This window comes from Octopus sinensis, linkage group LG3 (genome assembly GCF_006345805.1).
Source record: "Octopus sinensis linkage group LG3, ASM634580v1, whole genome shotgun sequence".
Lineage (NCBI taxonomy): Eukaryota > Metazoa > Mollusca > Cephalopoda > Octopoda > Octopodidae > Octopus > Octopus sinensis.
The window spans coordinates 163309151-163321168 of record NC_042999.1 but is presented as its reverse complement, the minus strand read 5'-3'; the positions used below and the strand labels follow the sequence as shown (position 1 = coordinate 163321168).

At 34.6% G+C, this 12018-nt stretch overlaps 1 protein-coding gene across 2 annotated transcripts in view; it reads left to right on the top strand.

Annotated features, from left to right (window-relative positions):
• LOC115209381 (dynein assembly factor with WDR repeat domains 1-like) overlaps positions 1–12018 on the top strand; it is a 107599-nt gene that overhangs the window by 42780 nt on the left and 52801 nt on the right. For both annotated transcript variants that reach the window (XM_036501580.1, XM_029777762.2), the window contains exon 10: positions 7411–7532. In XM_036501580.1, the coding sequence (XP_036357473.1) occupies positions 7411–7532 (122 nt within the window). The remainder of the gene's footprint in view (positions 1–7410; positions 7533–12018) is intronic.

The window sequence follows — 12018 nt, the reverse complement described above, 5'->3', positions numbered from 1 at the left end:
TTTTGTTTCATTTTAAAGCATTTAAATAGATTTACAACATATGTTTAGTGTATTTATTCCTTGTGATAAAAATAAAAACGTTTACCTAAAATTTGACCTTTGACCTTTCATAGATCAAAAGACATGGTCATCAATTTTTTTGAAATTTTGTCAAAATATTGCCCTACTTAGTTACAACTCACATACAAAAATTCATGCTGGAATCTCAGTGGAAACTGAGTTAATAGTCTATTAACTATGGTTCATGTTATACAGCCTAATTAAATTACTTAATTCTTATTATTTTCAGATTAGATATATTAGGTCAGCCAATAAATAATGGTTTTTTTTTATATTTCTTTTATTTTACAAAACTAAGATATACAAAGTTCTTTTTTAATCTAAAATCTACTCTCCTTCATTTTCTACAATGCTCTTCCATCTATCTGATAGACTTGCAAGGCCCCTCTTCCAAAATTCACTTGTCTGTCATGAAAAATACTCCTCCAGTATTGTTCTGGCCTCATCTACAGAATTCATATTTTTTTCATCTAAATGATTTTGAAGACAGTGGAATAAATGATAATCAGATGGGGCAATGTCAGGTGAATATGGTGGGTGGGGCATTGCTTCTCTTCCAGCCTTTGGAATGTCATCCTCACTGTATGTGACCAAGCATTATCTTGATGGAAGAACACCTTTCATCTTAAAACCAAAGATGGTTGATTTTCTTCTCGAACTGACTTAAGCCGCTCAAGCTGCTCACAGTAGATTTCCTTTGTTATCTTTAGGTTTGGGTTTTAAAGTTCAAAGTGGACTAAACCTTTCATATCCCACCAAACAGATAACAACACATTACATGGGTGAAGACTTTCTTTAGCCTGGGGTGCTGGTGTTTGTTCTTTCCCTACCCACTCTCTTCAACACTTGACATTTTTATAGAGAACCCATTTCTTGTCACCAGTTACTACTATTCGGTCCAAAAAAGGTTCATTCAGTTCATTCATGAGATGTGACAGCAAAGACGAGTACACATTTACTCTCTGCGTGTGATTAGACTCAGAAAGTTTGTGAGGAACCCATTGACCCAATTTGCTGATTTTTCTGATGGCATGCAGGTATCAATGAATGGTTGAATGACCAAAACCAAGCTTCTCTGCTTTTTCCTCAACAATTACGATGGGATTTTTTCCATCAGGATTTGCAGGACGTCCTTGTTGATTTCTACAGATCTTTCAGGATGAGGTTCATCTTCTAGGCTGTTGTTTCCCAGCTTGGAATTTCTGGAACCACCTTAGAAACAGGCTTACGCTAATTGTCCAATCCCCATATATTGCATTAATAGTCCTCACACTTTCTGTTGTGTTGTTGCTTTTATTGAAATCATAAAGCAAAATATGCCGAATATGCTCCTTTGTCACTTCCATTATAGCTTTGAAAAAATAACTGTTAAAATCAAACTGCACTCTTCAAAACTTGCACTAAGAATAATTACAAGGTAAAATTACTACCTGCTTTTATAGCAAGTTGATGCAGGTAGTTTATCCTGTCCCCACTCCCATTTTTAGTTCATGCAATTGAAAAAACTGCATTATTTATGGGATGACCATTTTAGTTAATTTCTGGTTACAGATGGACGTAAAAGAAAATTTTTTAGCTGAGCAAGAAAAGTGTTGTGACCCATTTAAAATCATAAAGCACTCATGAAAGAGGGTTTAAGAACAGTAACAGCAAATTTTGCAACAAAATATCCTAAAACAAGCCTAATTCCTAGAAAAAAAATATGTGACTCTTGCAGAAAAACTTTGCCCACATTTCAAGTTGAACTATCATCAGAAGATACAAGAGATGATACATCAACTACCACTGAAGTAACTTCATCATCAACAGATGTCTTCATAGAAGAAAATGCAGAATTAGATATCCTCAACAATGCTCTGTCTGAAATTGGAGAATCTTCAATAAAAAATTTTTAAAAACTAAAGATAGATACTACCTTCATGTACTTTTGGTCAAAAGATGAAAATGATTTCACCTAGAAGGGAAGTTGGTGAATCATCACCCTGAAATTGAAATAATCAAACAGTTAAAAGAAAAATTTCCAACAGAAAAAAGATCAGAAAAACTGCAAATTTTAACAATTCTGCCAAAAATTGGTATCTGTGAAAACTCCAGGAATTCGATGTGCCTAATTACATGGCTAGACAAGCTAAAAGGCTGGTCAATGAGGAAGGGATTTTATTACATCCTAGCCATAGAAAAAGTACATTTCCTCAAAAAAACTGCCAATTGTGTTTCTCAGTTTCATAAAAATGAAGTAAGCAGAGTTATGCCAGGAAAAAAGGATTACAAATCAGTAAAAAAAAACAGATAGCAAAAGAGTCCATGAGAAAAAGTACCACCATACTTTGTAACTTCAAGGAAGCCTTCCAATTGTTTAAATGAAAAAAATCCTGAAATCAAAATGAGTTTCTCAAAATTTGCAGAGACAAGGCCAGAAGAATGCACACTTGCAGGTAGTACTGGTGCACATAATGTATGTGCATGCACCATTCATCAGAATGTTAAACTAATGATTTCTGGCATGAAACTATCTGATTTAACCAAGGATATGAAGTTTTACTTGATTGATTATAAACAATGTTTGGAATCAATTACTTGTAACCCAAGAACAAATGGCTGCCACATGGATAACTGTACAAATTGTAATTCTTTGCTAGAAGAGTTTGAAAAATTGTTATACGAAATGTTTAATGTGAATATCATTGATGAAGTACAGTATAAGCAATGGCTAACAACTGACAGAACAATCCCAAAAATATATATCAAAATCAACAGATAGCCTTTGACGAAGTAGAAGGGGATAGAGCATCACATGGGGTAGAAGACAATTGGACGTTTCTAAGGGACAACCTTCTGAAAGCCACTGACCAGATCTGTGGCTGGTGCAAAGTCCCCCCTCGACCCAAAATAACGTGGTGGTGGAACAATGTTGTAGACAGGGCTATTAGAGAAGAGAGACAGGCTTGAAAGGACTGGAAGAATGGTGGTAGCAGGGAATTGTATCAGACTGCCAAAAGGGAATATATATGTGCAAGAGAGACGTTTGCACTGGTATGGATGAGGATAGTTGTGTGAAAAAGTGCCATACCCTAGCGGTTGAGGGAACCTGTGGAAGAGGCAGACCCAGGAAAACCTGGGAAGAGGTGGTGAAGCACAACCTTCGAACTTTAGGTCACTGAGGAAATAACTAGAGACCGAGACCTTTGGAAGTGTGCTGTGCATGAGAAGACCTGGCAAGACAAGTGAGACCATAACCCGGGATGTGCCAGTCCACTTATGCATACCTTTCCTTCTGGGGACACAAAACTCTACTTGTGAAGACCTGTTGTGGCAAGTGAGAATCGAAATTGATCAACATCAATGGAAATTGCAGCTGTGATACCAGTGCCGGTGGCACGTAAGAGAACCATCCAAACGTGGCCATTGCCAGTGCTGCCCCGACTGGCCTCATGCTAGTGGCATGTAAAAAGCACCATCCGTTCGTGGCCATTGCCAGCCTCGTCTGGCACCTGTGCCGGTGGAATGTAAAAAGCACCCACTACACTCACGGAGTGGTTGGCGTTAGGAAGGGCATCCAGCCATAGAAACATTGCCAGATCAGACTGGGCCTGGTGCAGCCTTCTGGCTTTCTAGACCCCAGTTGAACCGTCCAACCCATGCTAGCATGGAAAGCAGACGCTAAACGATGATGATGATGATGATGATGATGATGATTTTGTTGAAAATTTCTGTCAAAAGCTTGAAGCACTTAAAGTACATGATTTCATTGCAGAAGAACAATCTAAATTTTGTACTTCAACAAAAGGCTATTTAAGTGAAGGAGAAATCTTAATCATAGCAGGTTTTTCAGAGAATTATTCATCTTGCAAGATGGAGTACAAGGATTTCATTGGAACAATACCCAAGCCTCTATCCATCTGTTTGTCTGTTATTGTGAACTAAACAATGATGTGACTAACATCAGTGTTGTTGCTATATCTGACTGTATGAAGCATGATACAGTAGCAGTCCATCTCTTCCCCAAAAAAGCTGATAGATTTTCTTAGGGGCAATGCCTTTAATATCAACAAAATTATTTATTTTTCAGATAGTGATGCTTCACAACATAAAAATTGTAAGAATTTTATAAATTTATGCTACCATACAGGTGCAGGAGTGGTTGTGTGGTAAGTAGTTTGCTTACCAACTACATGGTTCCAGGTTCAGTCTCACTGCGTTGCACCTTGGGCAAGTGTCTTCTACTCTAGCCTCAAGCCAACCAAAGCCTTGTGAGTGGATTTGGTAGACAGAAACTGAAAGAAGCCCATTGTATATATATATATATATATATAATATATATATATATATATATTAATAGTTATCACCATACTAATATGGCAGTCTATAAATAAGACTAAAGCTGTCGCTGATTAGCTCCAAGAGGCCACCGCCTTTAGCTAGCTATATGACACACGAACCTGCTTTAGTCTTATTTATAGACTGCCATATTAGTATGGCAATAACTATTAATATCCAGTAACGCTGCCGTAATCTCCTTTAGAGAGACTTAGTAATTTTAATATTTCTATTATTGAAAACAAGTGGATGTATTCCACTGTAACTAGGTAAATAAAATCTTCGAACAGACGGTCAGTAGCGACACCCGCTGGTTCTGACTACGCTGCATTGATAAAGAGCAACAACCCTGAAACATGTCTGCAGATGTCTGACCAGCAAGGTGAAGCGGCTGACCTCCCCTGTTCGAAGGTTGTAATGGACGCAGGTTCGTGTGTCATATAGCTAGCTAGAGGTGATGGCCTCTTGGAGCTAATCAGCAACAGCTTTAGTCTTATTTATAGACTGCCATATTAGTATGGCGATAACTATTAATATCCAGTAACACTGCCATAATCTCCTTTAGAGAGACTTAGTAATTTTAATATTTCTATTATATATATATATATATATATATAATACAAATAAGAAAATAGAGAAACAATTTAGTTGGTTTATCAGCTTTAGGATATTAGAATGTTGACTTATTTATTTAACAAAACGAGAACCATAATAACATACATTAAAATTCAATACATATAAGATAAGAATACAATTATAAAAACCTTAAGTCAACATTGTAATATCCTAAAGCTGATAAACCAACTAATGTGTTTCTCCATTTTCTTATTTGTATTATAAATTAATGGTAAAATATTTCTTTACCTTCACCCATTTAATACAATAAGTAAGTTAATAGCATTGCAATTAAAAACACTTGTGTATTAATAATTTGGGTATCATACCAACAGTATATTGGTGTTACTTGGTGTTATATATATATATATATGTATGTATGTATGTATGTATATGCTTGTGTGTCTGTGTCTCCCCACCATCACTCAACAACCGATGTTGGTGTGTTTACGTATCTGTGACTTAGTGGTTCGGCAAAAGAGACCAATAGAATAAGTACTAGGCTTGCAAACCATAAGTCCTGGAGTCGATTTGTTCAACTGAAAGTGGTGCTCCAGCATGCCACAGTCAAATGATTGAAACAAGTAAAAGAGTAAAAGAGTATTCTATAGATTTCCAAACTGATGCAGAGTGGCACTTCTTTGCTATTACTCATGGGAAGAGACCTTGTGATGGTTTATGAGGTACAATTAAATGAATGGCAGTTCAAGCAAGTTTACATCACCCTTTCAATGAACAAATCATGACTCTCCAAGAGAATTTTATGATTATGGTTAGCAAAACATTCCTGGAATTATCTACTCTTCAAATGATGAAATACAGAATGAGGAAAATCTATCGAGAGAGATTTAGAAATGCAAGGACAATTCCAGTGTTTTCTCCTTCAAGCTCAAATTGTCTTGCTTGGTAAGCGATTTTTGATAATTTGTCACTACTCTTTTCAGTAAAATTACATTTATTAAAAATACTTCTCATTGAAATCATAGTGTGAATTTTTTATGTGAGCTGTGACTAAGTAGGGCAATATTTGGACAAAATTTCATAAAAAATCAATCTTTTCACCTATGAAAGGTCAAAAGTTAAATTTTAGGTCAACTTTTTTTATTTTTATCGCAAGGAACAAAAATACATTAAACATGCGTTGCAGATCTATTTAAATGCTTTAAAATGAAAAGAAAAATTGAGTTTTCTAGCTCAAATAGTGACTGAGATATGACTTCTCAAAGTTATTGAGTAACTGAAAAATGTCACTTTTTTGAAAATTTCAAATGGCCATAACTCAGCAAATACTAGAGTCAGGTAAAAAAAATTCCATACTTAAGGGTTTCGTATGAAGGCCATTTTGCATGCAAAGTTTGAAAAAAATTGGTTTTGGTCACCTTCAATTTAAAAAAAAATTGCGTTGATTTCATATGGAATTACCCCATAACCTCCTTTTCATTTTATAACCTACTATTGAGTAATTTCTTTGTCTGTAGCAAATAGCAAACAGCGAACTCAGATGAACTTTGCTACCCTTTTCTATTCAACTTTGCTTTTCCTCCTTCTGAGATACATAAAAAAAATAAGAAATACTGTAAGATACTAGTGTATCAATCAATTCTATCCTTTCCTACCATAAATGACTTAGCAAACATATTTATGTTTCTATGTGTGAAAGCTTAATCTACATAACACTAGTGTAAAGCATTGTATTGTGTAGGTGTTTTCTCTTAGAATGGCATTTGATGTTGAAACTCCTGGTATTCAGTATTGGAAATGCCAAAGCTTATCTCTTTATCATTTTGCCAATCTGACCATTCATTCCTCTGCATCTAGGTGCATGTCTGTTTTTCTGCTAATTCGAATGTCCAAATTCTCTCTCTTACTTTTCTTGAAATGTATTGTTATTATCATCATTTAATGTCAATCTTCCATGCTGGCATGGGTTGGACTGTTTGACAGGAACTGGTAAGCCAGAAGACTATGCCAAGCTCTACTGTCTGCTTCAGCATGATTTTGCAGCTGGAAGCCCTTCCCAATGCTAACCACTTTACAGAGTAGACTGGGGGCTTTTCACATGGCATAAGTAAGATCTGCTTTGGCATGTTTTTTACAGATGGGTGTCTTTCCTAACACCAACCACTTTACAGAGTAGACTGGGTGCTTTTTATGTGGCATCAGCTTTGCATTAATGCCAAATTTCTTACTCTCACTGCAAGTGTGATTTTAATTAGTTTAACATATTTTTGTTCATTACATTAGATATGTGAGCCTGCAATTAACTAACTCTCTAAATACACAATAACTTTCGATCTATTTCTTTCTCCATTTGCTTGATAATAACAATACATTAGTCAGTTTGTCTATATAGAACTGTATTTATCTGTCTGCCTAAATTTCCTTCTGTCTAACTGTCAGTATTGCTGTTTCCACTAGACGTATCCACAAGTTAATTGGACACAAAGCTGAGGTTAGCAGCTGTCAGTTTAACTGGGACTCTTCCTTGGTTGTTTCTGGTTCCATGGACAAGACATGCAAATTATGGGACATAGCCTCAGGTAATATAGTTCATTAGTACAGCAGCTAAACACCAGGTATAAGAGTTATTACAGAAATATCTTTATATTTTTCCAGGTGCATATACAAGTACAAATACTTTATAAGAACTCACAGAGATGTATAGTACCCTCATCATATTCATTCTTGAAAATATAGATGCACATATGCACTTGTACATGCACACAAATATACTCATAAATACATACACAAGTCAGCACAGTAAGAGTGACATTAGAAGTATATGTGTGTGTGTGTGTGTGTGTGTGTGTGTGTGATAGATCTGCCACAAGCTTACAGGTTTATTAAGTTGGAGCTTATCCCAAATTCCATGAGTACAATATGACTCCTCAGAATGAGATGCTAATCCGTTGCATGTTAATGCCCAGCTGTTGCTGGTACACATTCCCGACTGAGTAGATTGGAGCAATGCAACATGAAGTGTTTTGCTCAAGAATACAACATTCTAATGGTTGTTAGCTCAACCCTGCCAGGCCCTATACACACACACACACATACGCTATCATCATCATCATCATCATCATCCTTTTAATGTTCAGTTTTCCAGGCTTGCTTAGATTAGATGGAATTCACCGTGACAGAATTTCTTTGGCCAAATATCCTTCTTCTCATTAATCTTCACTTGTTTCCAAGCAGTGTAATATTTCTCCATAATTGGACTTGTTTTCACTGAAGATTAGGAACAAATGACACTTTGTATGACATGATTGTAACACTCACTCACAATTATCATGCAATGTGATGACAAAGGCACAGACACATACATGACAAGCTGCTTTCAGTTTTTGTCTACCAAATCCACTCACAAGGTTTGGTTATCCTGTGGCTATAGCAGAAGACACTTGCCCAGTGTATCAGGAAGTGGGATGCAACCCAAAAGCATGTAGTTAGGAAGTGAATTTCTTAATGACATGGCATTGCTAGTGTTTGTAGCCATGACTACACCTATAATCATACCAGCACATATATCTATGCCTATGTATATTTATATACAGTGCCCCATAAGTCACTAATGGGTTTTAATTTTTAATAACTTATTTAAGTTTACAAATAAATGCATGAAATTTTGATACAATATAAAGGATATAATGGAAATTAATATGCATGAGTCAAATTTTGCAAAACCACTACATCAATATATAAAAAATGACATCACTTAAATGGCAGCCATTTTCGGCCTCCCACACCTGTGCTCTTTCCAAAACATGCAGCATAACACCCTCAAGAATTTCAGACCCCACTTCTCTGATTTCTCTATTAATGTTCTTCAGTTGCACTAGGGTCTCCGGTTCGTTGATGTAAACCCTCTCTTTCAGGTATCCCCACAAGAAAATATCAAGGTTAGTCATGTCTGAAGAATTGAAGGCCATTCAAAGTAGACCTCATGCATGGTTCCAGTAAGATGGGACAACTGTTCATACCACAAGAGAAACAATGCAGTTGCTACAACAGTGCTTTGGGGAGAGAATAATCTTCTGCTGTGGCAATGTCAACTGGCCTTCATGTTACCCAGAATTGACTAGCCCGAATTTTTTCTTGTGGGGATACCTGAAAGACAGGGTTTAAGTCAACAAACTGGAGACCCTGGTGCAACTGAAGGAAAACATGAATAGAAAAATCAGAGAAGTGGGCTCTGAAACTCTTGAGGGTGTTTTGGTGCAAGTTTTGGAAAGAGCACAGGCATGCAAAGCTGAAAATGGCTACCATTTAAGTGATGCCATTTTTCAAATGTGATGTAGTGGTGTTGCAAAATTTGACTCATGCACATTAATTTCCATTATGTCCTTTATATTGTATCAAAAGTTCATGCATTTATTTGTAAAGTTAAGGAAGTTATTAAAAATTGAAACCCATCAATTACTTTTGGGGCACCTGTATCTGAACAGTATACAGTGAAAAGATTCAAGATATATCAGTTGCTGCTAGTTTCACCTACTCAGTTACATTTTAATTGGTAATACAATTTTTCCAATCAAACTCATAACTAACTTTATAAATCTGGCAATAACTGATACTTAGCATCTATGTACAATAACACAACACATATTTATTCTATTCATATATTTAGTTTTCTGTTTTTTATTCTATGTTGATAAAATATACATACATACATAAAAGTATAAAGTGAGATAGGGGTTATGAGTGTAACCCACTGTGGGATATCATATATCCAATATACTGCCAGTGAAGTACCCAAAAGGCTAATACATAAATGCTAAGAATTGCAATGCAATTAGTTCATTTATTGTATTAGATGGGCGAAGGTAAAATGTTTTACATCAAATTCATAATACAAAATAAGAAAATGGAGGAATAGATTCCTTTCAATCATCAACTTCTAGATAATACTAATTCATATAATTTATTAACTGATTAATTAAATTAAATAGGAACATCCAAATCCAACAGAATAAGACAGAATAAAACAATGTACATCAATAAGTAAGATAATACCATAAAAATAATATATATAAAATGGATCTTACAGCTGTTTCAGCCTGTAGATAAGGGTATCTCATTATGCCCATATTAGTCAGATGTATTGAGGTAATATGCAGTTAAAAATGAGTTACTTATATATATATATATATATATCTCAAGGCCTCGTCAGAGATTATAAAGTACAATTATGAAGATATAAAATGCAAATATAAATATTAAACAAGGTACATATATACAAGAATATGCATATATACATATATATATAAGTGTATATACACCTACATATACATATATATAAGTATATACATAATAATTTACATACACATAAGGTTACAGTTAATCAAATCTATATACTGGAATATACATATATATCCACATCAAAGGGTACATATACAAAGTCCAAAGTTCATTAATAATAATAATAATATTAATAGTTTTTAGAAATGTATTGTAATGAACTTTGAACTTTGTATATGTACCCTTTGATGTGGATATATATGTATATTCCAGTTAATTAATCAGTTAATAAATTATATGAATTGGTATTATCTGGAAGTTGGTGATTGATAGAAATCTATTCCTCCATTTTCTTATTTTGTATATATATATATATATATATATATATTATATATATATATATATATATATATATATATATATATATATACATATATATATATCAGCTGAAATTGCTACGATGATCCGGTTCTTGACTGAAGATTGAGGGCTTCGAATGTCCCGTCTGTGTTTTTTGTATCGTCTTCTAAGTGTTTTGCGTTCTTGTCTCAGTTTGTATTTTTCTACATATAATAATAATTATATATATATATATATATATATCTTTATCTTTATTTTTATCCTTTCCTTTTGCCAAATCTCACTTCCTTCCATGTTCTCATGGAAAACTGAGAACAAGGCACATTGCTTGTATGACAGTGGCATTCATTTCCATCTAACGTGATGTTAAAATCTGGAGACATAAGTATACACACACGCACACACACACACACATTCCAGGGAATGATATCTTCTAACCATCTCCACGATGGTCAATTCTGTTGTCTTTTCAATGCAGTAATGTTATGCATAAAACTTACAAGTCTCTTACACTTTGACAATGTCTTGTTTATGAAATTTGCATATGTACCTAATCATCATCTTATGTTAAGGATGCATACATGAGATGATGTAACTAAATGTCTTATAAATAATCTCTCATGTTTTATTTCATTTTCTACATATACTCTGTATAATATTCAAACCTGGATTTCTTAACTATTGCAATACTTAAATAGAAATACACATGAAGTTTTAAATACTAGTTATTTGTCACACAACTGGGGCTTTAAATTGCATTGGAGGAATATATATATATATATCAAAATAAGCAACAAGGATATCCAGAGGTAATGCGGTACGATCGTTTCATGCAACTCCATTTAATTGAGCAATACAATCATTACATCAGTTTAAAATTTAGAGCAATCTTCAGCTGCACAAAGACATAGAATTTAATTAAGTTAGAACAGATGGACACATTAGTATAATTATTTTGATTTTAATCACCTTACTTTGAAATTGTATGGATAATACCATACTAAATTCTGGTGCCTCAACTTAAGTACCATATTCATCTGAATATATATATATATATATATATATATATATATATATATATATATATACATACATACATACATACATACAGGGTGTTTCAAAAACTTTGATATCATTTGAGATGTAAGTATCACAGAGACTACACAGTCAAAGCAAATGCGACTAAACAGGATTAGTGTTGAGCAACATAAGATTCATTTTTCCAATTTTGAATGAGAAACTCAAAGGTCTGTGGATTCCATGAACGATTTCACAAATATTCAATATTGCACACTGCCTGGGACATGGCACATGTCAAGCCAGTAGTCCAGCTCTTCCCAAACACGCTGCAGCATGTCTTGGGTAACAGTCTCCAGTGCGGTAGTGATTCTCTGCTCGAGTTCCTCGAGGTTGGCAGGAAGATGGGGG